At 57.0% G+C, this 27,901-nt stretch overlaps 2 protein-coding genes across 3 annotated transcripts in view; both read left to right on the top strand.

The window, feature by feature from the left end:
- The window catches only part of GPATCH8 (G-patch domain containing 8), a 58,498-nt gene extending 44,161 nt beyond the window's left edge, over positions 1-14,337 (top strand). The window contains exons 7-9 of one of the 2 annotated variants that reach the window (XR_014270017.1): positions 7,533-7,663; positions 8,053-12,874; positions 13,683-14,337. Coding sequence is in view for 1 of the 2 variants with exons in the window: in XM_082494866.1 (XP_082350992.1) it covers positions 7,533-7,663; positions 8,053-11,902 (3,981 nt within the window). In the remaining variant the exon portion in view is untranslated. Of the gene's footprint in view, positions 1-7,532; positions 7,664-8,052 lie in introns of both variants that reach the window. The other variant, XM_082494866.1, reaches the window with a different exon arrangement.
- A 3,410-nt stretch (positions 14,338-17,747) lies between these two features.
- ITGA2B (integrin subunit alpha 2b) lies at positions 17,748-27,338 on the top strand (the record flags this gene model as incomplete). Its single annotated transcript, XM_082495115.1, has 30 exons — positions 17,748-17,905; positions 17,994-18,124; positions 18,212-18,309; positions 18,382-18,547; positions 18,767-18,816; positions 19,578-19,623; positions 19,798-19,926; positions 20,002-20,049; positions 20,290-20,333; positions 20,420-20,479; positions 20,790-20,842; positions 21,012-21,226; positions 21,382-21,564; positions 21,650-21,695; positions 21,792-21,896; positions 22,023-22,078; positions 22,181-22,332; positions 22,978-23,091; positions 23,866-23,936; positions 24,022-24,169; positions 25,056-25,148; positions 25,265-25,344; positions 25,468-25,548; positions 25,652-25,754; positions 25,829-25,981; positions 26,084-26,170; positions 26,253-26,366; positions 26,563-26,670; positions 26,748-26,870; positions 27,094-27,338. 30 exons carry the CDS (start codon positions 17,748-17,750, stop codon positions 27,187-27,189), a joined length of 3,111 nt encoding a protein of 1,036 aa, XP_082351241.1. The 3' UTR covers positions 27,190-27,338.
- Between the last annotated feature and the right edge of the window lie 563 nt (positions 27,339-27,901).

Raw genomic sequence — 27,901 nt, 5'->3', positions numbered from 1 at the left:
CAATCAAACTGCTGTGCTTTTCATAACACATTGCACATTGATGTGTCACGTTTTGCCTCTTTGGACAAGAAGGCAAGGCTGCGTAAATGCTAACTTTTTTTTTTTTTTTTGAGGAAAACCAAAGTTTTCTTAAAAGTAGGCTAACCAGCAGGCTGTCTTGGAAAGATGAGACATTACGGTATCCTAGATAATTAGAGCAAACTGGCTTGGTATACATTATCTGCAATGTTTTGTCTTCTTTTGAGGCAACAGGGCTTCGTTTTTGCCTTTTGCTTAGCTCGTTCAACAGATTTCCACAGGATCACTTTTGCTTTTAAGTATTTTTAGTTACACATACCCACGACATTTGAAGTGTTTGCTTATTCCTTCTGTGGCGCAGCGAGCATTAGGCTGTCCCTGTAAATAGATGTTCCATCCTCAGATCCCTTTCCGCTCCCAAGTTACAAAGACACTGTCTTGTATTCCAGGAAGGAACTCAGGATTATTGCGAAACAGGGACTATAGGTAAGTGTATTGATCCCTACCGGATATATTTTGGACCTACCGACTTGTCAACACCAAACAATTAAAGGGGAGATTTTATTATATATTTATTTCCTGGCTACACGGGTTTCATGTAGCATTTGGGTATATCTGAATCGACCTCAGCACCAAGTTTCTAGCCAAAAGGCAGTATTTCGAGATTACCTTAACTGGGAGAATAATCTTCAATTTATTATCACAAACCATTGGCCTGTTTAAGTCATTGTATCTTAAACATCTTGTTGGAGGTGTGCAATGTTGTTCTCTAGATTGATTTATTTATTTTTTTAAACAAGTTGATACTTGAAATGAGAAGTACAGATGTTTTAAAGAACAGTAACCCTATCTATCCACCAAATGGTCAGTGCCTCTCAGGGGAAGCCAGAGGACTAAAAGCAACTTGAGATCATACAGATGGCACTGCAAGAGGAAAAATAAACCCAGTTCCCTTCAAGATCCTTCAGCGAGCAACTGAAAAAGGCTGTAACCATAGATGTCATAACTTCTTGTACCCTGGAAAGCTACTGATATCCTTAATGGTTTTTTTTTTTTTCAGCTGTGAGCTTTTGAGTCTGGCAGCTAGGAGGACTGGTAGCTTATGAAGGACCCGCGGCTCTGATGTTGCACAGTCCTGACTGTCAACAGAGTGATAGTAATTACCAGACAAATGGAAAAGAAGGGAAATGTAGAAAGAAAACTTCCCCTGCAGCTAGCGAGGAACTTGGATAATGGAGATGGACCCCGTGTATTTTTGGGCTGCTTTCCTGCAGATGTGTAACGTTCGGGTGTTGAGAACTGCAGTCCTTGAATACTCTGGGGGGAATACCCTAGGGGGAATGTATCCTTAGGGCGTTATATCCGAGTGGGCCCTTAATTCGGTTTTGGGGTTTGACATCAAGAGAGATTTGACATCTTTGTTAGATATGCGCAAAGATGAATGCGCGTCACCTTATCCGGGGTTGTACCCAGTTTGCGTATTCATGCCAAACGAACCTGATTGGTATTGCCCATCACTTAGAGCCGCTAGCAGAAATTGTGATGGGTGGAATTATCTTACGTGTAAATAATGGAGCGTTTACAGTCGGCCCTTACTGGTTTGGATTGTTTTTTTTACTTCATCCAGGAACTTGCAGAATCTGATAAACGGTCACCTCATTCTGGCTAACACGCCTGATGGAGGGTTGAGCTGTTTACTGAGTCACTGACCCTACAAAATAAAAACATTCACCTTCTGAATTCAATGTATAAAACATATTCCTGTGTGAACTTTTGCCAGGTTAACTGTGAGAACGCTAACTGGTACTGTAACGCAGCCTTTTATGTCACTTTAATCTTGTGGGTTTTTTTCTAAATGTGTGGTGTTTGGAGGTGTAGGTGATTAATTCTGCATAGATTCTCTTTATAAGAGGACAAAGGGAGTAAATTTCCATAGAGAAGCTCTTTGGGAAAGAGGGTGGAACCAAGAACTGAAACTATAGATCTGCAGTTCTCTTCATGCCCTAATTATCTGGATCTTTGCTTCTAATGCCAAGGGGGAGGGATCTGTTAAAGCACAACAAAATTACCAACGCAGTCCCCTCTGTGGTTGATGAGTACTCTAAATCCAAACTCTGAACTTTCTGGTTTGGGGAGAATGGGACTTGTGCTTTCCAAAAACTTGTGTTTTCAAGCACACCTTGGATGTAGAAGGCTGAAGAGAGAGAATCTCCGCGATACTTGGTGTGACAGGCGAGGTTTTGCTACCTTAGAAATGCTTTACCTTAAAAAAAAAAAAAAAAAAAAAAAAGCCACGGTATTTTTCTTAACCCAGTTTTAGCTGTTCAGCTGCTCGTTTGCTGATGGCAGACGTGTTTGGGGAGGTGTAAATAAAATAAGTTCAGCGTGTAAGTGATTGCGAGCGATGCTAGCCCCCCCCCGAAGGGCCGGCAGGCTTGTGTCGCTGGGTTATCTGTGTTGCATTAACGCGTGGTATATTTTCCTAAATTGAAAATGAGGTGTCAGGGAAGAAATTAAGATGAAATAAAACTGCAGTTGCATGGCATTTCCCCTCTGCTCTTTTCACTTCGTTTATGAGCGTGCAAAGAATGTTGATTACCCAAAATAAGCAGGGCTTGTGTTCTCACTTATGTAAAATTATAAAGGCTGCCATCCTTTGAGCTCATATTTAGCTAATGGTGTAGTTCACTCCCAGGAGCTTTTGTGGCAAAGAATCGGGATACGTCAAAAGTTCGGAAAGCCAGAAATCTGCTGGCATGTAATGAAAAGTACATTATTATTTTAGTTAATAGGGATTGGCAGAGAGACTCGAGAACAATAGGAGGGGAGGAGTAGGCTCTAATGGGATTGTGCTCTCACATGAGCTGCCTCCTGTCTCAAGCCAATGCAGGAATCTCCCTGTACGTGGGTCCAGCGTATTCCTCTCCTGAATATAAGGATTGTCGTGGAAGTCTCGCATCTTCAGGTCTCGTAAAGCAGCGTAGCAGAGTGCTTTTTTTTTTTTTTTTATTCTGAGAATAACACGATCTCTTTCTGCTCTGCAATTTTAGGCAAAGAATGCCTCTCGAATGGGCCTCAGTTCAGCAAAATCGCAGGGCTTTGTCAATTTTAAATGGAGAAAATCCATCTACTGCTGGTCTTAAACCTGAAAAGCAACGCGTTCCAATTCAGTACTGGGGAGGTCTTACCTCAATATGATGTCACCAGTAAAATCTCATGGGCGACTGCAGCACTGTGCGCTGAGTATTTTCCTGTTGTGGCAGATTCTGAATCCTGCTCGTCCCCCTTTTATTTAACCACCTTCACGTCTCTGTGATGGGCTTTCTCTAGAGCTTTTAAGTAATGGAGGAGCGCAGCTTATTTAAGCCGATTTGAAGAGAATTGTGAGGTAATGGCATTGTATGCCAATTTGGCCCCTCCTGGGCTATGCAGTGATGGGGAGATAACCCATTACTAAAGCTCTTTGTGCGGGAGATTTTATAGAAATAGCAGATTTTATAGAAAACCTGTTCTGTAAGAGCTTGATTTGCACTCCCATTGAAATTTAGAGACTTCTTAGTAATTTTGTTAGAAACAAGGCTCAAAACCTAAAATACTATTCTTCGTTACAAAGCTGAGGTGGGCGGCAGTTATTAATAAAACACAATACCAAGCTGAAGGAAGGCTCGAGGTAGCGAAGTACTGCTGCTAGCGTGCAGAAACGTGGACAAACTTTACCTGAGTGCCGGTGAGCGATTTGTGTCCCTGTTTGCTGATCACTGGGCTTACTCACGTGGCCCTTCTTATAGCTGAAGTCATAAACCAGCAGAACCATATTTCTTGGCTTCATGGTTACCATCATCCTGCAGTTTGTAAATGCGTTGCCGCTTAGAAAAAGCGTTCTGCCTATCAAGAAAAAAATGCCTCCTAATTTTTAAATCCTATAGTAGCGCTGAAGCTATATGTTTGGTTTGATACATTGGTTTTGGTTTAATAAATTGGTGGCCCTGATCCTGTTGAAGAAATTACAGTTTTGCTGAGCACCACGGGAAAACTTAACAAGGCTGATTTCGCCCCAAAAAGATGGGTTCCCGCGACCCCTCTTCCTTAGCTGGTGGGGAGAAGTTCCCTGAGGATGATTGAGTGGCTGTGTTAAATTCTTCTTCGAATTTCTTCGCTGTGCTGGGGGGGAAGGGGTGGCTGTGCGACTCGCCTCCTGCGGCTGTCCAGCCTCTGAACACCCACACATATGGTGCAGTCCAAAAGTAATTTAGAGATTTTGGGGGATTAGAATAATGAACACTAGCCTAAGGATTAGATGGACTTTTCTTTAGTGTAAGCCTAGCTTAAATATCGATGCAGTTCAAATAGCTTTCTGGGAAGGATGAGACCTGGAGTATGCTGAAAAGCATTTCATTGCTTTTGATATATTCCTTTTACTACTGTGAAATTGTACTGGAGGCTTTTAATTGCCTCGCCCCACTGAGGTTTGGGGGAGGAGGGCAAGCATAGCTGTAGTTAACTGGTTATCCACCGCTCTTTGCGTGGGTAAATTACTGGATTCAATTATGCAGTTGGAACAATTAGCGAGGTAACAGTTACGCTGACAGGATATTTTGAAAAGTTCTTGCTATTTTAGAAGTTTGGTGCTATTCAGCTGCCTGCGAATGTAACCGCCTGCATCTCTTCCTGTAGCGATTTGTTTTTACAGACGAGCAGTCTGGTCTTCTGCCGTCCCTCCTTCCCCTACCCCAGGTTGCGTCCGCGTAAGATAACGCGGACCAGACAGGTTTCTTGGAACTTGGCTGCTTGCAGACTTGAGCCGTCATTTCTGATGATAGATGCATCGTTTTAGGTCGGTGAAAGATGCTGAGCTACGTTACGGTCCGTATTTTACACTCCCAAGGAGATGGCATGGTGCATTTCCATCCTAAACTTACCCAGCAAGACCCTTCTCCCTTTTGGCCCCCGTGTTACAAAAAGAAACTCAGCCTTGAGATCTCTGTCCTTTGTAGGGCCGGCTTCGTAAAATCAGACCAACTTTTCCCCGATTTGGGGAGTGATACATTTTTAGCGCTCTTGAAACCGTGGTTAGCGGTTTATCACCAAAAAGGCACGGGGTTCGGCGTAGCTAGGGGTTCCCCGTTGGGGAGTTGCAGTCTGTCAGGGTCGCTCACGTGCTTCCTTGCTTCTGATTTACAAGTGTTGCGTGGTGGGAGGGCGGGAGGTTTGGGGGAGCAGAGACGCAAAAAGGTCAGCTTTTAAGGAAATGGGCATTTGATTCTGTTTTCATTAAAACCGCCTGCTGTAATGAAGGCAGGATTGCACTGTGGGCACCTGCATCGTTAGCAGCTGAGCCCGTTTAACTTCACGGGGAGATGTTTAAGGCGGTGGCTGAGGGGTGGATGTGGGTTTCCGAGTGCACCATTGCACCTTCCTCTTTAAAGTAAAAGGTCAGAGTTCATTTCTGTTGTAAATAGCTGGGTCATGGTTTTTTCCAAATGGATGAGTGATCTAGAGACTTGGCATCAAACCCCAGTTAAATAGTTTTGTCAGCTGTTGGTGACTTTAACTTCCTGGAGCATTTTAGATACGCTTTTTAAATCAGCCCGAAAAAGCTGATAGCATTGCTTAGTCTTTTTTTTTTTTTTTTTTTTTTTGTCTTCCCCCTCCCTCTTGGGAAAAAATTCACTATTTAACATACACCACAAAACCCTTGAGCCCTTTACTTGTCCTGGTGAAAGTAGCTCTGTTGTTCCAGGTGGGATCATTGCTGTGTCTGTGCGTGTATGTGTCTGTGCGTTCCCCCCCGTTCTGCTCCACACTCCCGTAGCCCAGTCCCGTAGCTTCGCTGGCTCAGCTCCTTCTCCGTAGAATAGCTGGCAGACACACCGAGAGCCTGTGTAGTAACGCTTGCTTTATATTTTTTTTTTTTTTTTCCCCCTCTCTTCCGCTCTTGTTATATTTTTACTTTCTTTTTTTCTTTGTGATGTGACGTTTTCAGCTGATGTATTGAAAGCAAACCCTTCTAATTTTGGAGTCCAGATCACAAGAGTGAGTTTCTTTCTACTAGTGTCTATAGCTGTATTTTTTTTTTGTGTGTGTGTGTGTCCTACCCTCTGGTTTTGGTAACGCTCAACCACCTTTAGTAAATACGATTAGGTAAGAGAATCCTCTGTCTTGTCAAATCTTTCCCTTTTTCACAAAGCAATGTTCTCTTTACATTGGGCCAACTTAATTCCTCGAATATGAACTCTGGTTAGTTTTCAGATCCACTGTTTCTGTGTGTTCCCGTCTGACTCTGCTCCAGTAAAGAGGCAGAATCAGCCAGCCAGAAGGTATATTTTGAGTTCACCAACGATTCGTACATCTTGTACGAGTATTTTTGTAATGTGACTGCTGCTTTGAGTACCATTAGTCTTTCAGACCCTTCATGAAATTGCTGAAAAACATGAAACTTTTTCAAAAGCTGGGTATGTGATGCTTTCTGGAATTGGGCCTTTTGAAAGGGTTTGAAATGGTGCACCAAAAAGGAAAAATTAATCCCTTAGAATGGTAGAGGTCTTTCTTTGCTTCTTTCTGTTACTTAAATGTCTGTATAGCACTCTGAAAATTCACAAGGCTTTTTTTACCCACACATTCAAAGGAAAAACGGCAGCCTCTTTTCCTAGTGCGTTGAGACAAGGGCTTTCAACACTTTTCTGAAGTCTTGGATGTTTGATTTCTATTATATGATGTTATAGATATCCAATTTGGATACCTCGATTTCCTCAGTGGTGTTACGATGTTTGAAATTCCTTGGGTTTGGGTTTACTTCCTCATATGATAAGATTTCTGGGGAACTGAATGTTTCTGCCCTCTAAAGTATTAAACCCCAAAACACCCCACTGCGTTTTAGAGCAGTTTGTCTCTTGGGAGACCATCTCAGAACTACTGTCAGGAAAGCAAGTAACTGTTTGTGGTGTATGTTGCATTATTTATTTGCTTACCGGAATCATTTGCATGGGATTTTTGGCACCTTCTCCAATGTAATTTGTACATTGCTTTTGTAAGATATAATACCTGGGTAACTCTCTTGCACCAGCTAATCCCTTTCTGTTCTTTGGCCCGTGCTATTAAGACTTCTGTCATGCACTGTTTGTGAAGTACATTTGCACCCTGCAAGAGCAGCAAAGTAAACGGTCTGGGTTTGTGTTTTTTTTTTTTTCCCTTCCAGAATTTGCTTGTTGCTTTGAAATCAGCTTTATTGTACGTGCTAAAGAAAACCTGTAATGTTGATTGGGAATGCGTATACACCGACCTGAAGTCATAGCCAAAAATGATCGACAGTTGTCTTTTCATTTAGCCACTGGGAGGATGGCAATGCGCTCCATCTGGTTTGTTGAGCTAAGATGCTGTTGCTTCCGTCCTAGCTCAATAAATGTTACTGGGGAGGGGCTGTACAGCGTATTTCCAGTGCTACAGCAGAGACGCTTTCGCATACTTAACCACAAACCACTTTTGTCTAATCCCTTCCTGCTTTCTTTTTGCCTCAGAGGTTGAAAGATCTCAAGCAAAGGGAATTTGCTCGCAATGTCTCTTCGAGATCACGTAAGGATGAAAGGAAGCAGGAGAAAGCCCTCCGGCGTCTACACGAACTGGCTGAACAGAGGCGGCAGCCTGAATGGTGAGTACGGGTGAGCCCTGAGCGCCCTTGGAGCCTGTGTGCGGGAGTCCTGCGTGGGACTGCGGCCCTTTGCTGCACTGGTATTCTTGCTCCTGTAATGCTGCACAAGCTTGGAGGGCAAGTTTGGCCTCATGCTGTGGTTTTGGTAGGAGTGAACTCACTAAGATGGTAGTCCTGAGCATCCCCCGATTGCTTTGTCCAGCAATACTGGTTTTCGTCCATTGTTTAATATTATTAAACAATTAAAATGGCTGTATAATGCTGTTTTAATGCATATTTCTGGATACAAGAGTACTTGAAATGTGTAAAACTGTTTTAGATGAGGCATGAGCCCAACTGTAGAGGTATACAAATAGCAGTCATCTGTCTTCTCTGTTTTGTTCATACAGCGCTCCTGGAAGCGGACCCATGTTCAGAACCACCACGGTGGCTGTGGATGAGGAAGGTGGAGATGACGATGAATCTGCAGCCAACAGCAGCTCTTTCATCCAGACGACTTCTGGCCAAGCTACAGAGATGACTATGGACAGAGGTTTCCTAAACACTGGACAAGTCGGTGGCACTGTTATGCCAAGCCAAATGCCCATCCAGACGGCGCAAGCGATCAGCTTTGGCATTAAGAGCACTTTGGGCACTCCACTGCAGAAGATAGGTGTGTCGTTTTCATTTGCTAAGAAGACTCCGGTAAAGCTTGAGACCATAGCTTCTGTTTTCAAGGACCACGTGGAAGAATCAAGTTCTGCAGACGGAGCGAAAGCTGATGAGAGAGGGTCCTCAGATGCAGGCAGCCTGCAGAAATCTGGCGAGGGTGAAAGCACAAATAATTCTGATGGCAAGGCGGAGGAAGATGACCAACATGACAAAGATGGTGGGTCTCTAGCCTCTACGTTATCTAAACTAAAAAAGATGAGACGAGAAGACGGACCAATGGCAGTTGAACCAGAATACTATCACTATATTCCCCCAGCCCATTGTAAAGTAAAGCCTAATTTTCAATTCCTGCTTTTCATGAAGTCTACTGAACAAATGGAAGCTGAAAATGTGAACAAAAAAAACACGCATGAAGTAAAAAAGGGTAGTTCTCCAAAACCCAAATCCGGCAAGCACACAGAGAAGGCTGCTGAGAGCACGGGGCAGCAGAAGGAGCAGAGCACTACTGACACTGCAGCTCCGCAGAGCAAGACAGAACTAAAGGATGTCCTGGAAAATGCGAGTACGCAGGAGAGCAAGCATCTTGCGGAGAGCAGTCTCCCCGAGCCAGACACTACGAAAGAAGTCGCTCAGCCTGTCCCGAGCTGTAAAGATGTCGCTGAAGGACCAAAGCATCCGACAGGACCTTTTTTTCCCGTTCTGAGTAAAGATGAGAGCACGACTCTCCAGTGGCCTTCAGAGCTTCTCATATTTACCAAAGCAGAACCATCTGTTTCATACAGTTGTAACCCCCTGTATTTTGATTTCAAACTCTCTCGCAACAAAGATGCTAAAGGTAAAGGGGCAGAGAAATCTAAGGATTCGGGGGGTCTTTGTAAAGAAAATGTTCAGAGCACAGAATCTGGTGAGATGAGCAAACCCAAGGAGGCAGAAAGCGCAGCTAACAGTTCTGCTCTGAAAATGGAAAACAAAGCTCTGTCCACCTGTGGCTCCCAGAACAAGCAGGAGTCCAGTTTGATGAGTGTTAGTAAGGAAGAGGGAGAGGACGGCAGTAAAAGCATAGCAGGTAAGAGTAAATCTGGAAGATCCCATAAACACAAAAAGAAAAAGAAGCACAAAAAGTCCAGCAAACACAAACGTAAACACAAGGAGGAAGCTGACGAGAAGAGCCGAAAAACTGACCCGGGGGAAGAGAAACCCAAGAAACGGAAAAGACACAGGCACAAAAAAGGCAAATCCTCTCTTTCTGCTGAATCAGAACGGACGCTAAAAACTGAACTGTCTGAAGACTGTAGCCATTTCCAGAAGAAAAAGTGGTGCTCTCAGGAGTCCCAGAGGAAGTCTCTGTCTGCCGAAGAGGGAAGCAGCGGTAAAAAAGAGGACGGTGGTAACTCCTGCCAAGAGCACGGCAGCAAAAAACACAAGGTTGACCTGCAGCAGTTATCTGCTTTGAGGAGACGGTGTTTGGCTCCTTCCCTGGGCAGGACCAGCCACAGGAGCCGGCAGAGCAGCGGGGACTACGACAGCGACGAGGGCTCTCACAGGAAGCACTGCCGGCAGAAATCCCCGTCGCAGTACAGTGATGACTATGACTCCGGCAGCGACCACTCCAGGAGCCGCTCCAGGTCGGGGCGGAGGCACTCCTCTCGCAGGTCCTATTCGACCAGCTCGGACGCTTCCTCGGACCACAGCCGGTATAGCCGTCGGAGAAGTTACTCGGATGATAGCTACAGCGATTACAGCGACCGGTCAAGGTGCCATTCAAAGCGGTCCCACGACTCGGAGGATGATTCCGACTACAACAGCTCAAATCACAGATCAAAGCGGCGCAAGTACTCCTCTTCTGATGATGATTACAGCTCGAGTAGGAGCAGGTCGAGGAGTCGAAGCAGGAGTCGAACCCACCCTCGGAGCAGGTCAAGAACAAGGAGCCGGGGCAGAACACGCAGCAGCAGCTGCAGCCGCAGTCGAAGCAAGAGGAGAAGCCGAAGCGTAACGGGTCGCAGCTGGAAACGGAGCCGCAGCTATAGCAGGGATCGCAGCCGCAGCACGAGAAGCCACTCGCAGAGGTCTCTCTCACGGAAGGGCTCTCGAGGCCATGAGAGCCCCGAAGAGAGGAGGTCTGGGAGAAGAGACTTCATCAGGTCCAAAATCTATCGCTCACAATCTCCTCACTATTTCCGGACAGGCCGAAGTGAAGGATCGTCACTGAAGAAAGAGGATGGTAAAGGAGAGGATCTGAAAGGATCCGGCTCCCTCTCCCAAAACAGCAGCGGCTCTGCCACGGGGAGGGTCTCAGAAGGTGACTGCAGTCCAGAGGAGAGGAACTCTGTCACGGCAAAACTTCTCCTGGAAAAGATTCAATCCAGAAAGGTTGAGAAGAAGCCCTGTGTTGCTGACGAGGTGCTGGCAGGGGCAAACAAAGTGGGCATAAAGCTCAAAGATCCTCCCCAGGGCTACTTTGGCCCAAAACTTCCTCCTTCCTTAGGCAACAAACCGGTTCTCCCCTTAATTGGGAAACTGCCAACCGTTCGAAAACCAAACGCCAAGAGATACGAAGAGTCTGGCTTGGAGAGGGGTGAGGACCAAGAGCTGTCGGATTCTGAGGATGTTTCCCAAGGCATCGAAGAGGCTCAGCTGGCCGGGCAGTCTCTCCTGGAAGAAGTGGTGATGGTAATTCAGGACAAACCTCTGGATGAGCAGAAACGCGACGAACCTGCTGTGGAAATGCCGTCCATTCCGCTCGAAGCACCGGCGCTCCCCGAGTGCTTTGGTTCTGGAGATCTGGTCATGCCGCACAACTTCCTCTCGGATCCGAGTGATGGCGATGGGCTAGAACCTATGGACGGGGGCAACCAGCCGGTCCCAGTGGAAACCAGTATGATGCCCTTAGTTCCAGATGTTGAGCACTTTTCTGGCTATGTCCCTCAGAGTGGGGAGCCGAGCATCGAAGGCGACCGGGAAGGAGGAGAAGACTCCTCTCTAGCACCGCTTGAGAGCCAGCCGATCACTTTTACGCCCGAAGAAATGGAGAAATACAGTAAGCTGCAGCAAGCCGCTCAGCAGCACATTCAGCAGCAGCTTCTGGCGAAGCAGGTCAAGGCCTTCCCTGCCTCGGCGGCCCTGGCGCCGGCAGCGCCTGCCCTGCAGCCCATCCACATCCAGCAGCCAGCAGCGGCCTCCGCCACCTCCATCACCACCGTGCAGCATGCCATCCTGCAGCACCACGCTGCCGCCGCCGCCGCCGCCATCGGCATTCACCCTCACCCCCATCCCCAGCCTCTCGCTCAGGTTCATCATATACCCCAGCCCCACTTGACGCCTATTTCGTTATCCCACTTGACCCACTCGATTATTCCAGGGCACCCCGCTACGTTTCTAGCCAGCCACCCCATCCACATCATTCCGGCGTCAGCTATCCATCCGGGCCCCTTTACTTTTCATCCCGTTCCTCACGCTCTTTATCCGACCCTTCTCGCCCCGAGACCCGCTGCCGCTGCGGCTGCTACGGCGTTGCATCTTCACCCTTTGCTGCACCCCATTTTCTCAGGACAGGACTTGCAGCATCCACCCAGTCACGGCACATGAAGGACAAAATGAAGTAACTTTGGAGGAAGGAGAATATTTTTGCGTTTTGGGAAGGGGTTGAAGTTGATCCAGCTGGCGGGTGAGGCCTTGAGAATTTCCTTTCACTCTTTAGCAGCCAAAGAAGTCAGAGGCTCGAGGGCTGGGTGGCAGCAGGCGGTAGGTCGGTTCGTAAGCGTTGTGTATATCCACGACCAGGGACTGTCTCGCGTCCCGGACGCCTCCGTGCACGTAGCAGCACTGTATCCTCGAGGAATCATTTCACGTGTAGACCAGCGAGACACTTGGAAAGGGGCTTTCCCCCCCCTCCCCCGCCTCCCCCCTGGATTCTTACACTTGGTCATCTTCCTTCTGCTGCCTTGTATATGATAAATGAGATTTCATACACGCTAATAGGTCTCTAAAAATCCTTTTAATGAGGTCATCTAATTAAAATAGTCAGCATGATTGAATCTGGCTTGTAATCAGTGATAAAACATTCGGTAACCGACAGCTGGGGATCCTGGCGAGGACACCGATGGAAGGGCAGTGCCGGTCTTGTTTTGGCTGGGCCAGTACCGGTTTTCAGGCATTACGGGAGATTTGACACCCTATCGCTGCATATTGTTGTTTGGGTTTTTTTTTTAATTCCTTGTTGCGAGCAGCAGAGGTGGAAGTACGATCTTATTTTAAAGCCGAAGAGAGAAGCTGCCCGCGTGCTCTGACCCTTCTCCATCCTGCATCAGCGTTCTCCTGCGCGGGGACTGCACCGTGACGCCTTGTGGATAGCCTGGACCGCGGAGGGGTTCGCGGTTCGCTTGGTGATTTCAATCTGGGCTTCTGAGAGAGGGAGGGGGGGGGAAAAAAAACCCAAACCAACGCATCACTCAGACCTTCCATCTTTTGCGGTGTTGGGAAAGAGGCACTCGGGTGAGAGAGAGAAGAAAACCTTTCGGAATTGAAGCAATACAGAGGACTGGGGGGAGAGTGGCCGGGGTATGTAAAGTGTATTCTTTCCTCTGTAATACTGATGGTTTCCTTATTAATTTATAGGATTTTTTTTTTTTTTTAAATGTAAAGAATTGCACTGAACTCTGTAAACAAAGATGCTGCTTTTTGTAGCTCATATAAAAAGGTTACATTTGTAGTATACCGCAATAATATTTTTTACAGCCAGTTCTTTTAGTGGTACTCGTTCTGGTGGCTTTTGTGTAAATATGTTTGCTGTAGGTGAAATAAGACACTTGTAAAGGTTCAACTTTATAGTTTCGGCTAGCCGCAAAATGACTAAGCATGTATATTTTATCAAGCTCATGTATTTTTGAAGTTTTTATGTACTATAAAGTGTAAAAAAAAAAAAAAAAAAAAAAAGCCAAACAAACAAAAAAACAAAACCCAACCAAACAACACCACCAACAAAAAATAATCTTCATTTAGCATTTTGCAGAAGGAAAAAAAAAAAAAAAAAGTGAGCCTTGGAGTAGGTGAGGTGCGCGGAGGACACGGGTGACTCTAACAGCTAATGAGCGGAGGGAAGCAGCCCGGCCCTGCTGCGCGCTCCCCGGCCGTGCGAAGCAGCTGCTCAGAGGATTTGGCATTGGAGGCAGACTCGGGACTGTCAGGAATTTGGGTTTCTCCCAAAGTATAAAATCCCCACCCCCCCTTTTTTTTTTTTTTTTTTTTCTTTTTTTATCCCCCCTGGCTCTCAACGGGTGATGTGAAGGTGCCCGTAGGGCTGAGAGGTTCAGTACAGCCCTCTGGTGAAGGAAGAGCCTTTTAACCATAACCCTTTGCCGTCTTACAGGGAGAGGTGGTTTCACACTAAGCGGTTGCGGCTGTGCCCGCCGGTGGTGGTCCGGAAGGGATTTCTCTGCTCTCTCCAGCATGGACCCCTGGCTGCAGATAACACTAACCCCGGGAAGGCTTCTCCATCCACGAGCTCTTCCCATCGCGCCGGGATGAGTTGCTGCTGTCCCCGCTGACTCGGATATTTCAGGTTGAGGTCCTTTTTGTGTTCTTGCGGTTCAAGGGGTACCTTATAAGTGCTCTGTAGGGCCCAATTTTGAAACTGGCAGCAAGAGGACCTGGTGTCCCCTTCCCCATCCTCTCCTGAAGCGCAGCACTGCGACCCGGGTCGGGGGGAAGAGATTCAAAGGATCGAAAACTTAGTCTTTAAAACGAGCAACTTTGAGCAGGTCGGACTGAATCACAATGGTCAAAAAGGAGGAGCGAGAGGAAAAAAAAAAAAAAAAAAGGGACTCGATTTCTCTGTAAATAATTAAGAGAACACAGTATTAATGTCTCAATGCTGAGCTTCATTAGCTTCTAGATTCAATATGCGTGTTCTGGCACCCTTCACACTGCGGTCAGGGTTTGGGTTTTTTTTTGACTTCCAGAATAGTGCTAAAAATAATTAACCTATCGTTACTTAACAAGCGTAAACAGACTGTATTTAACTTTGTCACATAAGATATATATATAAATATATATATATGCTGTAAAATGAGGGGGGGGGGGGGAACTTTCTAATAAACCAATGATTTGTGGAAAAAATGTGTGGTTGCGTGAGATGACTCGGAGCTGCCGCATCTGAGCGCGCCGTAGCCCAGGGCCATCTTTTTCCTAAAATAACAGTATTAGATGCTCAGTTCATCGAGCAAAACTACTTTTGATTGGAATACTTTGGTCGGAAGATACTGAGCTGGATACGGAGAAAATGTACTCCTATTTTTTTTTATTATTATTTATTATTTTTAAAGGACCAGGTAGTGGGTCCTGCAAACTTCTGTCTGAGCATGATTGACCCACCTGGTCAAACGGTTATTAAAGGTGAAACCGGGCAAGAAACTGTGGTTGTTGGTACTTTGATGGCCGGATTAGCAGTCTGCCTTGATGCTGAGCATCTCGGCCACCCCATCTTCCTCCTCCGCGCTCTCCCTCGGGCCGTGCCTGCAGCTGGATGTGGGGGTGCTGCGTCCAGGCTCCCTACCCTGGTCCCGTGTGTGCCTCGGGCACTGCTGGAGGCCAGACCAAAGGTCCATCCATCCATGTGTCCTCTGACAGAGGCAGAGAGGTGGAGGAGAAGTACCAGCCCCTGCGAGCGGGGATCACCGAGTGCTTGGGGTAGTTGGAAGGGCCCTCTGGAGCTCCCCCAGTGCCACCCCCCGCCAGAGCAGGGGCACCTCCAGCAGTGGCACAGGACACCTCCAGGCGGGTTTGGAATGGCTCCAGAGGGGGAGACTCCCCCCCTCTCTGGGCAGCTGTGCCAGTGCTCTGCCGCCCGCACAGGAGAGAAGTCCCACCTCAGGTTCAGATGGAACTTCCTCTGCTCCAGTTTGTGCCCGTTGCCCCTTGTCCCGTCACTGGGCACCACTGGAAGGAGTCTGGCCCCATCCTCTTGCCACCGCTCTGCAGATATTGATGAGCACTGCTGAGATCCCCTCTCAGCCTTCTCTTCCCCGGGCGGAACAGCCCCGGGGCTCTCAGCCTCTCCTCAGCAGAGAGATGTTCCAGTCCCTGAGCATCTCCACAGCCTCCACTGGACCCTCTCCAGCAGTTCTCTGTCCCTCTTGACCCGGGGAGCCCCGAACTGGTCACAGTGCTCCAGATGTGGCCTCCCCAGGGCAGAGCAGAGGGGGAGGATGACCTCCCTCGCCCTGCTGACCACGCTCTGCTTGATGCCCCCCAGGATGCCACTGGCCTTCTTGGCCACCAGGGCACACTCTTGGCTCATGGGCATCCTGTTGGCCACCAGGACTCCCCGGTCCCTTTCCACAGAGCTGCTCTCCAGGAGGTCAGCCCCCAGCCTGTACTGGTGCATGGTGTTGTTCCTCTCCAGACGCAGTACCCTACACTTGTCCGTGTTGAACTTCATGAGGTTCCTCTCCACCCAACTCTCCAGCCTGCCCAGGTCTTGCTTGATGGTGGCACAGCGGATGGTGCCACCTCTCTGTACTCTGCCAGCAGCAGCGCTTCATGACGTCGGCTTTTCCAGCCCTCCTCATGTTTTATTTTTTTCCCTCCTCAGCAGCTTTTGACCCGGGCTGCAGCGTTGTCCCTGAACGTACTTCTGCTGGGAGGTGGCACTAACCCCCGGCAGAAGGCAGAGCCGGGGGCGAGTGTGCTTCTGCCACCACCGCCCTCACCTCTGCAGTTGATGGTGGAGCAGGTTCTGGCCCATCCAGCTCGGTGTCGTGGGACGTTGCCCGCCGTGCCCCTCTCCAGGTATTAAAGCTGCAGGTGAGAAGCGAGATGGGGACCACGAGGGGACTGCGGGGTCCTGGGCTCCCCCCAGGGGGCACAGGATGGTCCCCGCCGTCCCCAAGCAGCACCGCAGCCCCCAGCGCCGCGTCTGCACCGGCCCTTCGGAGCAGCTGGAAGGCAGCCGGAGCCTCTGGGCTGCCGGGGAGTAGGTGGAATGGGAAAGCGGTGGGATTTGAGCCGAAGTCGGGGCTTTGCTGGTGGCCCCCTGCCTTTGCCGGAGCGCCAGAGGAGGAGGGGGGGGGTGTCGGGCTGAGGAGCACCGGCCTCTGTTTTCTTAATAAAAACTCCCAATTTGGTTAAAGGAAGAAACCAAACGCCGCCAGCCTGGATGGACACCTCCCTCCCGGCCCTCCGTGTCCCCCGTCACGCTGCGCAGAGTGACCTGAGCTCAGCCAAACCCTTCCCGAGCCCCAAACGCCCCCCAACATGGGCTGAGCCCCAACTTCGGCTCAAATCCCACCGCTTTCCCATTCCACCTACTCCCCGGCAGCCCAGAGGCTCCGGCTGCCTTCCAGCTGCTCCGAAGGGCCGGTGCAGACGCGGCGCTGGGGGCTGCGGTGCTGCTTGGGGACGGTGGGGACCACCCTGTGCCCCCTGGGGGGAGCCCAAGACCCCGCAGCCCCCCCCGTGGTCCCCACCTGCAGCTTCAGAGTAGATTAATAAAAAGGATGGAGACCCCTTTTCCGCACAGGGGGCCGCGAGATGCTCCGCTGCCTTTCGCTGCCACCAGCTCCAGGTGGGCAAGCGGAGCCCCCCCCCCCCCCCCCCCCCCCCCCCCTGCGGCAGCTCTAGTGCCCTTAATTAAGCATATTTAAATTAACTCCACAAGTTGGTTCGGCCGAAGGGGCCACGTGGGTGCTGCCGAGCGGGTGCTGAGCTGACTGTCCGGTGGGCACTGTCCCCAGACGCCCCGGGAGCCCTGACCTGCTGTGTCCCCCCCGACAAGGACAGGGACCCCCCCTTCCCTTGTTCACCGGGCTCTGGGATGTCACCCGTCCCCTCGCCACCGCCGGGCTGCCCCAGCCCTGCTCCCTCCACGGGGTGTCCCCAAAAGCCACCGCTTTGGCGGCGACGCGTGATCCTGGAGGAGGGGGGTGAGAGCGGGGAGCCAGGTGCCCCCCCACCCCCCCATGTCTGTCCCATCCGGCTGCAGAGGGGACTTCAGGGGACGATGGACCCCGCGGTTGTCCCCCCTCCCCGCCGTGTTTCCGCTGGCCGGGCTGCGGCCACCTGCACCCCGAGATAGGCAACCGCGGGGCCGGCCGAGGGCCGGATTCGGCCCCGGCGGAAGGAGGGTGGTGGGCACAGGCGGTTGTGCCCCTTCTTGCCATGGCCATGTCGTCCCCCCCATCCCCCCCAACCCCTCGCCGTGTCCCCCCGTGGCACTGCCACCCCCCGCCAGGCACCTCCATCCCCGGCCAAAAGCGACAGGTCCCCCTCTATGCCCCCTTTGGTTACGACCCCTTTGGCAGTTGCGGTTGATGGTTGTGGGGGGGGGGGGAGGGGGGGGGGGCCCTTCCTGCGTCCCCCGTCCCCGGCTGCGTCCTCGGAGATAAGCGGGTCACACGCTGTGCCGGGGCTGTGCCGGTCGCATTTCGGGGTGGCGATGGGGGCTGCTGCTGCCCTGCTTTGGGCCCTGCTGCTTTTCGGGGGGCCGCGCTCAGCCCCCGCCATAGGGCTCCTCCGGGAACCCCCCACAGTGTACGAAGGACCCCCCGGCAGTTATTTCGGTTTCGCCCTGGATTTCCACAGGACGGAGGGCAGGTAGGGACACGCCGGGGTGCCGGGGACGGGCAGGGCACCCGTTCCCCCACCCTGACACCCCCTTTGTGTGTGTCCCCCCCTTCCCCAGGCCCAGCGTGGTGGTGGGGGCACCTCGTGCCAACACCTCCCAGCCCGACGTGGCTCAGCCCGGCGCCGTCTTCCTCTGCTCCTGGCCCCCCGGCGAGACCCCCTGCCACCCCCTCCCCATAGACGCTGCGGGTACGTGGGTGCCGTGGGGGCGGTGGGTGGGCGCAGGGGGGTGGGGGTCACCAACCCAGCACTCTCCCCCCTCTCCCACTCCCCCAGGAGATGAGACGGAGACCCAAAACGACTTGAAACTCCACACCTACAAATCGCACCAGTGGCTGGGAGCGTCCGTCACCAGCTGGGACGGCAAACTGGTGGTGGGTGCAGCCGGCGGGTGGGTGGGCAATTTGGGTGGTGGGCACCCACCCCGTTCCCATCCCCGTCCCCAGGCCTGCGCCCCGCTGCAGCACTGGAACGCCATGGAAGGGCAGCAGGAGGCTTTCCGCACCCCGACGGGCGTCTGCTTTGTGGGGGCTCCGGGGCTGCGACGCGTCGCCTGGTACTCGCCCTGCCGCGACCAGCTCATGGCCAGCGCCTACCGCCAGAGCCGCTACGGTGAGGGCGGGTGGTGGGTGCCAAAGTTACGCGGGGACCAAGGCCACCTGCCAGGGTGGGGGGACACACACGGGTCCTGGGCACCCCTGGGCTCCGGGACACGCGTTGTTCCAGCTCCAGGAGTCCTGTCCCTCTCTGTGCCCACACGGCCACCCCTGGTGACGGGGGGCATCTCTGTGCCCACCCCTGTGGGGCTGACCCCCTGCCCTCTGCCCGCAGCCTACGACCGGCGTTACTGCGAGATCGGCTTCAGCGCGGCCGTCACCCCGGTGAGACGGGTGCTTTTGGGGGGTGGGGGGGGGGCAGCGTGTCTGGGTACCCCCCGGGATGCCCATGGGGATGCTGCCGGGGATGCAGAGGGTGTGGCCCGGGATGGTACCCGGGTGGGGGTGCTGGGGTGGGGGGGGATGCTGGGGTGGGGGGTGCTGGAGTGGGAGATGTCTGGGGGGGTGCTGGGGGGGGGGATGTGGGGGGGTTGCTGGGGTGGTGTCTGCTGGGATGAGGGTCCTGGGGTGGGGGATGCTGGGGTGGAGGGTGCTGGGGGGGATGCTGGGGGGGGAGATGCTGGGGTAGGAGATGCTGGGGTGGGGGGTGCTGGGGGGATGCTGGGGTGAGTGTGCTGTGGCGGGGGATGCTGTGGTGGGAGGTGCTGGGGGGGATGCTGGGGTGAGGGTGCTGGGGTGGGAGATGCTGGGGGGGATGCTGGGGAGATGCTGGGGTGAGTGTGCTGTGGTGGGGGATGCTGGAGTGGGAGATGCCTGGGGGCGTGCTGGGGGGGGATGCTGGGGGTGTTGCTGGGGTTGGGGTGCTGGGAGGGGGATGCTGGGGTGGTGTCTGCTGGGATGAGGGTCCTGGGATGGGGGATGCTGTGGTGGAGGGTGCTGGGGGGGGTTGTGCTGGGGTGAGGGTACTGTGGTGGGGGATGCTGTGGTGGGGGGTGCTGGGGGGGATGCTGGGGTGGGAGATGCTGGATGGGGGTGCCAGAGAAGGGGTGCCCCAGGCTGGATGCTGACGCCAGCTGGTCCCGCAGGACGGCACGCTGGTGCTGGGTGCCCCCGGCGGGTACTACTTCACGGGTGAGTCCTGCCCACCGGGCATTGCCGGGGCACTCACCCTTGGGTGGGCACAGCGGGAGGAGGGCACCGGGGATGGGGCACCCCCATAGGTGCCACCCGCAGCGGCACTGGCAGCCCGGCCTGGGGGCCAGTGGGTGCCCCGTCAGCGCCGGTGCCCGCCCCGGTGTCCCCCAGGGCTCCTGTACTCGGTGGAGGTGGATGCCATCCTCGCCCGCTTCCATGGCACATCCCTGCTGTGGCCGGAGCGCCCGGGGCGGCCCACGGAAGAACTGATGTCCACGGAGTACGAGGACGGGTACCGGGGTGAGCAGCGGGCGTGGGGCAGCTCTGCCCCATAGCCGCCTCCTGTGGGGCTCACCGGTGCCCGTCTCCCTTCAGGGTACTCCGTAGCCGTGGGCGAGTTCGATGCCAATCCCAAAACCAAAGGTACGCGGGGACCAAGGCCACCTGCCGGGGTGGGGGGACACACACGGGTCCTGGGCACCCCTGGGCTCCGGGACACGCGTTGTGCCAACTCAGGAGTCCTGTCCCTCTCTGTGCCCACACGGCCACCCCCGGTGACGGGGGGCATCTCTGTGCCCACCCCAGTGCTGGGGGTATCCCGGTGCCCCCCATACCCACCCCAGTGCCACGGTGGGGGTCACTCAGAGCTCTCGTCCCCCGCAGAGTACGTGGTGGGGGTCCCCAACAAGAGCAACACGAGGGGCGAGGTGAGTGGCACCCGGTGGCGGGGACATCGCTGGGACAGGGGGTGGCACCCCGGGCTGGGGACGGGACCTGACGCTGCTCTGGGCAGGTGGAGATCTTCAGTGCGGGGATGACCCTACGCCGACTGCAGGGCATCGCCAGCGAGCAGGTACCCCCCCCACACTGCCCCACCGCCCCACGGCACCCACTGCCCCCCTGCCCCACCGCCCCCGGTGGTTTTCCCACTGCCCCCAGCGCCCCCCTTACCCCACTGTCCCCTCCCAGCGCCCCATGGCTCCCTGGTGCCCGCTGCCACCCTGCCCATTGTCCCCTCACCCCCCCCAGCACCCAGCTGGTCCCCCTACCCCATAGCACCCCAGAACCCAGCTGCCCCCCCCCACCCCCCCGCGCACCCTCCAGTGCCCTGGCACGACCCCCACTCTGCCCCACCCCCCCGGTGCCACCCTGCCCCTTTCCAGGTGGCATCGTACTTCGGGCACACGGTGGCCGTGGCCGACGTCAACGGGGACGGGTGAGAGCCAGGACTGTCGTGTCGTGTGTGTCCCCTCCCACCACCACCGCCACATCCCCCCACGGGGGCACCCTAGGGTGCTGCCCCTTGCCCGGCACACCCCTGGGGTGTCACCAAACCCCAAATCCGGGGACTCTAATCCTGACCGTGACCCCCGCGCCGGGCACAGGCGGGACGACGTGCTGGTGGGTGCCCCCCTGTACATGGGGCGGCACCCCGACGGCCAGCGCAGCGAAGTGGGGCGCCTCTACCTCTACCTGGGGGGGGGGCGGCACCAGCAACCCCTCACCGAGCCCCCCCAGACCCTGACGGGCACCCAACCCTACGGCCGCTTCGCCGCCGCCATCGCCAGCCTCGGGGACCTGGACAAGGACGGCTACGGCGGTAACACCAGTCTGGAATGGGGGTGGCGGGGAGGGGAGGGGGTGGGGTGGGCGCGTGTCACCGTCCCCGGTCTAAACTATTGGGGAAACTGAGGCAGGAGCAGCCGGCTGGGTGGCGGTGCCGGGATGGGGTGCTCACGTCCCCTGTGTCCCCAGACGTGGCCGTGGGTGCCCCGCTGGGGGGTGACGGTGGCGGTGGACAGGTCTTCATCTTCCGCGGGCAGAGCGAGGGGTTGATGGCGGTGCCCACCCAACGCCTCGACAGTCCCTTCCCCGGCCCGGCCGCCTTCGGCTTCGCCCTGCGCGGTGCCACCGACCTGGATGGCAACGGCTACCCAGGTACGGCCCTGCCACCCGGTCACCGTCGTGTCACCCCAGTGCCACCCACCCTGTCACCGACCCACCCCTCTCTTTTTCCCTGCAGATCTGCTGGTGGGGGCTTACGGGGTGGCCAAGGTGGCCGTGTACCGGTGAGCGCCCGTCCCGCTGGCTCCGGTGGCAGCATGGCCCGGGGGGGGTCCCTGCCTGGCTCCCCCCGGCACCTCAGCTCTGTCCCCGTCTCCCAGGGGACAGCCCGTGGTGGTGGCCCGGACCCAGCTGAGCGTCCCCGATGGGTTGAACCCCGAACTGCTGGCGTGTGTCCTGCCCGGCTCTGACACCCGCGTCAGCTGGTGAGCCGTGTGATGGGGACACCGCCGCGGGGACGCCACCGCCGCGGGGACACCACCGCCATGGGGACATCGCCCCGGGGATGGCGGCAGGTCCCTGAGCCCCCCTGGGTGCTGTCCCCCTCGCAGCTTCCCCGTGGTGCTGTGCGTCAGTGTGACGGGCCAGAGCATCCCCCAGAGCATCCGTGAGTGCCGGTGTCACCCGGGGGGGACAAGGGTGTGACTAGGGGTGTCACCGGTGCCATGTGTGTCCGTGTGTCCCCCCCATGCCCGCTGTGCCCCGCCAGACCTGGACGCTGAGCTGCAGCTGGACCGGCTCAAGCCCAAGTTGTCCCGGAGGGTCCTGCTGCTGCAGGGCCACCAGTCGTCCTGGCACAGGGCGCTGGAGCTGGCCCCGGGGACAACCCCCCTGTGCCACAACCTCACCGCCTACCTGCGGGTAGGGGGACAGTGCCAGCACTGGCTGGCATGGCTGGGGATGGTGGCATCCCCAGCCTAAGGAGGGTGGGGGACAGGGATGGTGACGGTGGCATCCCCAGATGGGATGTGGACAGGGATGGGGACAGTGGCATCTCCAGCCGGGATGGGGACAGGGATGGGGACAGAAAGTTGCATCCCCAACTCAAGGAGCTACTGTCCCCATCCCAAGAAGGGTACGGGAGAGGGATGGGGACAGGGATGGGGACAGTGGCATCCCTAGATGGGATGTGGACAGGGATGGGGATGGTGGCATCTCCAGCTGGGAGGGGGACAGGGATGGTGACAGTGGCATCTCCAGCCGGGATGTGGACAGGGATGGGGACAGTGGCATCTCCAGCTGGGAGGGGGACAGGGATGGTGACAGTGGCATCTCCAGCCGGGATGTGGACAGGGATGGGGATGGTGGCATGTCCAGCCGGGATGTGGACAGGGATGGGAACAGTGGTATCTCCAGCTGGGAGGGGGACAGGGATGGTGACAGTGGCATCTCCAGCCGGGATGGGGACAGGGATGGGGACAGCAGTGTCCCCAGCCCAGGTGGGGGACCACGGGGGAGGGTGGGGGCGGGTGCCCACGGGGGTGCTGTGCCCATGGGTGTCCCCAGGACGAGGCCGACTTCAAGGACAAGCTGAGCCCGGTGGCGCTGAGCCTGAGCCTGGCGCTGCCCGGGGGGGGACCGGGGCTGGTGCTCTACGGGGACACCCTGGTGCAGGCGCAGGTGGGGGGACACCCGGCTGAGCCGGGGACATCGCCGCGGGGCCCCGGGGTGGGCTCGTCCCCACGCTTGGGCCATGGCACGTCTGGGTACCCCCAGCCCGGGGCACCCGCTGCCACCGCTGTGCTCCGACCCCACGGTCCCCAGCCCATCCCCAGTGTCCCCAACCCGTCCCCAGTGTCCCCAACCCCTCCTTGGGACACAGCCCCTGTCCTTCCCACTGTCCCCAATGCTTCTGTGGGATGTCCCCCCTGCCTCCCCCGCTGTCCCTGCTCCCTCCTCAGATTGTCCTTCCCCAGTGTTCCCATTACCCCCCTGGGGATGTGCTCCCCACCCTCCCTGCTGCCCCCGTCGCTCCATGGGATGTCCCCCCTGCTGTCCCTTGCTCACTCCCTGGGATGTCCCCTCCATACCCTCACTGTCCCCCGTCCGTCCCCGGGATGTCCCCTCTGTACCCCTCACCATCCCCAGTCCCTCCCTGGGATGTCCCCTCCATACCCCTCACTGTCCCCAGTCCCTCCCTGGGATGTCCCTCCAGTGGCCCTCACTGTCCCCCATCCATCCCTGGGATGTCCCCTCCATACCCATCATTGTCCCCTGTCCCTCCCCGGGATGTCCCCTCCGTACCCCTCCCTGTCCCCCATCCCTCCCTGGGATGTCCCCTCTTTACCCACTCTTGTCCCCAGTGACTCCCCATCCCGCACCTTCCCCTGTCCCCATGTCCCCCTCTGTCCCCTCCCCTGCCCCCACCCCCCCCATTCCCCTCCTCCCTCCCAGACCCACATCATACTGGAGGACTGTGGTGAGGACAACCTCTGCGTCCCTGACCTGCGCCTGCTGGCCGACACGTGAGCGCCCGGCCGGGCGAGGGAGGGTGCCCGCTGTCACCCCGGGGTGCTGAGCCCTGTCCCCATCTGTCCCCAACCCCTCCAGCCCCAGCCGGCGCCTGCTCATCGGGGCGGAGGCCACTCTGCGCCTGCGCGCCAACGCCACCAACGAGGGCGAAGGCGCCTTCGAGGCCGAGCTGCGGGTGCAGTTGCCCCCCGGCACCCACTACCAGGCGGCACGCAGCAGCATCCCGGTGGGTGCCCGGCGAGGGGGTGCCCGGGGTGGGGGGGGTCATGCCCTGCCCTTGGTGGCCATCACCCTCAGTGTGGTTGCCCAGTGGCGATGGGTGCCATGGGGTGCCCGCGGTGGGAGGGCTCATTCTCAGTCCTTGGTGGCCATCACCCTCAGTGTGGTTGCCCAGTGGCAATGGGTGCCATGGGGTGCCCGCGGTGGGAGGGCTCATTCTCAGTCCTTGGTGGCCATCACCCTCAGTGTGGTTGCCCAGTGGTGATGGGTGCCATGGGTTGCCTGGGGTGGTGGGGCTCACACCCTGCCCTTGGTGGCCATCACCCTCAGTGTGGTTTCCCAGTGGCGATGGGTGCCATGGGGTGCCCGCGGTGGGAGGGCTCATTCTCAGTCCTTGGTGGCCATCACCCTCAGTGTGGTTGCCCAGTGGCAATGGGTGCCATGGGGTGCCCGGGGTGGTGGGGCTTACACCCTGCCCTTGGTGGCCATCACCCTCAGTGTGGTTGCCCAGTGGCGATGGGTGCCATGGGGTGCCCGCGGTGGGAGGGCTCATTCTCAGTCCTTGGTGGCCATCACCCTCAGTGTGGTTGCCCAGTGGTGATGGGTGCCATGGGGTGCCCGGGGTGGGGAGGCTCATGCCCTGCCCTTGGTGGCCATCACCCTCAGTGTGGTTGCCCAGTGGTGATGGGTGCCATGGGGTGCCCGGGGTGGTGGGGCTCACACCCTGCCCTTGGTGGCCATCACCCTTCATTTGGGTGCTGGGCGTGCTGGTGCCAGGGGGTGCCCATGGGTGGTGGCGCTGACACCCTGCCCTTGGACCATGAGTGTCCCTGGGGTGGTTGGTGCGTGTTGGGGTCCGTGACGTGTCACCTCCCCGTGTCCCCACCCCGCAGGGGCAGGAGAAGCTGAGCTGCAACCCCCGGAAGGAGAACGGGAGCCACGTGGTGCTCTGCGAGTTGGGCAACCCCATGAAGGCGGGTGCCCGGGTAAGGGGTGGTGGCTTCCCCCCGCCGAGCCCGTCACCCTGCCGTCGGGGCCGGGCACGGCCGGTGGCAGTGGGTCACCCACCCCTCATCCTGCCACCCCCCGCCTCTCCCCCCAGATCACCGTGGACATGGAGCTGAGCGTGTCTGGGCTGGAGGACATGGGTGATGCCATCACCTTCCAGCTCCAGCTGCAGAGGTGACACCGTGCCCACCCCCCGTCCCCTGCCCACTGTTGGGACCCGGGCAACCTAAGACTTGGTGGCCTTATGGTGTCCCCAACCTTGGTGGCTGTCCCTCACCCCACTCTGTGTCCCCGCAGCAAGAACAGCCCCAGTGCTGCCAACGCTTCGGTGACGGTGACGGTACCTGTGGAGGCGCAGGCGGAGATGGAGCTGCGAGGGTGAGGGTCTGGGGGGACACAGGGGACCGGGAGGTGGGGGGGGGGACGACAGGGGACTAAGGGGACCGGGGAGGGGACGCTGACCCCCCCCTCTTCCTACCAGGAACTCCCTACCTGCCACCACGGTGCTGCCCGTGAGCTGGCACAGGGTGGAGGGCAGCCGGCGACTCGAGGACCACGGCATCAAGGTGGAGCACGTCTACCAGGTAGGGTGCAGCACCCATGGGTGCCCCCGAGGGGACCCTCCCCTCCTAGCTGTCACCTCACCCTCCTCCCGTAGCTCCACAACAAGGGTCCCAGCACCGTCACCGACGTCACCCTGCACCTCGCCGTCCCCAACCAGTTGGGTGGCCTCATCCTGTTCTACCTGCTGGAGTTGGGCACCGAGGGGGGCATGAGTTGCACCAACCCCCCCGACCTCAACGCCCAGCGGGTAGGGTGCTGCCCGGGGACCCGCGCCCACCCGCTGGGTGCCGGGTGGGTGTCAAGGTGGCGTACGTCCGCATGTTCCCCCACACCCTTCCCCTCCTTCCAGCTGGACATCCCCCGGCCCACGGGCGCAGCACCCCGCAACGGCACCCACCGGCGGGAGCGGCGGGAGGCGGAGGACCCCGTCCTCGTGGTGAGCGGGTGCTCCCCGGGGGGGACCTGCAGAGCCGGGGTGTCGGGGTGGGGGTGGGGGTGACACCGGCCATGTCCCGCAGGACTGCGGCAACGCCACGTGCGCGGGCATCGCCTGCCGCGTGCCCAAACTGGCCAAGGACCAGCGGGCGCTGGTGAGCGTCCGCGCCCTGCTCTGGATGGACACCCTGCAGCAGGTACTGTCCCCTCTTGGGGACAGGGTGGCACTGTGTCCCCGGGGGCGTCCCCTCCCCGCACGGCGGTCCCCGGGGACCTGCAAAGAGCAGTGCTGGGGACGCCGGGTGCAGGGTGACGGGTATCCCGTTGGCTGCCAGCACCCCTGGCGCCGTGTCCCCCACGTGTCCCCCACGTGTCCCCATGTCTGTCCCCCAGCCGGAGCACCTTCTCAAGCAGTTCCTCATCCAGTCGCGAGCCTGGTTCAACACCTCGGCCATGCCCTACCGCGTCCGGCCGCGCGTCCTGCCCGCCGGGGAGGCCACGGTAGGGCTGGCACGGGCGCAGGGGACACGGGGACAAGGCGGCGGTGGCGGCGGTGTCACCCACTCATCCCTCCACAGGCTGTCACCGAGGTGGTGCGCACCAGCCCCGGGGGCGAGAGGGCCGTGCCGGTGTGGTGGGTGGTACTGGGGGTCCTCGCTGGGCTCCTGCTCCTCACCCTCCTCATCCTCCTCATGTGGAAAGTGAGTGGGGGGGACACTGGGGACAGCGGTGACACCCCGCCGTGGGGGTGGGGACCCTGATGGCACTGAAAGGACCCATGAAATGGGGAACGCAGCCCTGGGGGAAGGGGCTGCGGGCACTGGGGGGGGGGGGGGCAGCACCTGGGGTGATGCCATGGGGCGCCCCCCAGGGCCGACGGCGGGGTGTCCTCCCTTGGGTCGTGTCACCGTGTCCCTCTTCCAGGTGGGTTTCTTCAAGAGGACGCGGCCACCCGCCGAGGAGGACACGCAGGAGCTGGCCCCCGGCCAGGCCCAGGAGCCCGGGGGTGCCCAGGGCTAGCGGGCTACCCCAGGGGTCCCCCTGCACCCCCCCCCTCCCCCGTCCCACAGCACGTCCCCCCTCCCAGCCCCGATGTCACCAGCACCCTTGGGTGCCCACAGCACCCACCACCCCACCGCTGCCCCCGGACAGTAAAGCTCTGCATGACACCCCCGTGTTTCCCGTGGGGTGACGGGGGGGGGGTGTCCCCCCCAGGACCTGTGCCGGTCGGGGGGGGGGGGGCAGAGCACATGTTGGGGTGAATAGGGACAGGGAGGGCCTTTTGGGGACCCCTTGGGGGGCACCCAGGGGCTCGTGTGACTCCGCACTGGCCTGGCGGGGGGGGGGCTGGCACCGGGGTCAGTGCTGGTACCGGGGTCAGTGCTGGGACGACTGGTGTGGCACTGGGGGCCGGTACTGGGGGCCGGTGCTGGTAGAGGGCAGTGGGTGCCGGTACCGGGGTCAGCGCTGGGATGACTGGTGTGCCACTGGGGGCCGGTACTGGGGGCTGGTGCTGGTAGAGGGCAGTGGGTGCTGGTACCGGGGTCAGCGCTGGGATGACTGGTGTGCCACTGGGGGCCGGTACTGGGGGCTGGTGCTGGTAGAGGGCAGTGGGTGCTGGTACCGGGGTCAGCGCTGGGATGACTGGTGTGCCACTGGGGGCCGGTACTGGGGGCTGGTGCTGGTAGAGGGCAGTGGGTGCCGGTACCGGGGTCAGTGCTGGGATGACTGG

The sequence above is a fragment of the Vanellus vanellus genome (assembly GCF_965231255.1).
Source record: "Vanellus vanellus genome assembly, chromosome: 24".
In the NCBI taxonomy this organism is placed as follows: Eukaryota; Metazoa; Chordata; class Aves; order Charadriiformes; family Charadriidae; genus Vanellus; species Vanellus vanellus.
Note: the sequence above shows the minus strand (reverse complement) of the source record. Positions and strands in the feature narration are given on the sequence as shown.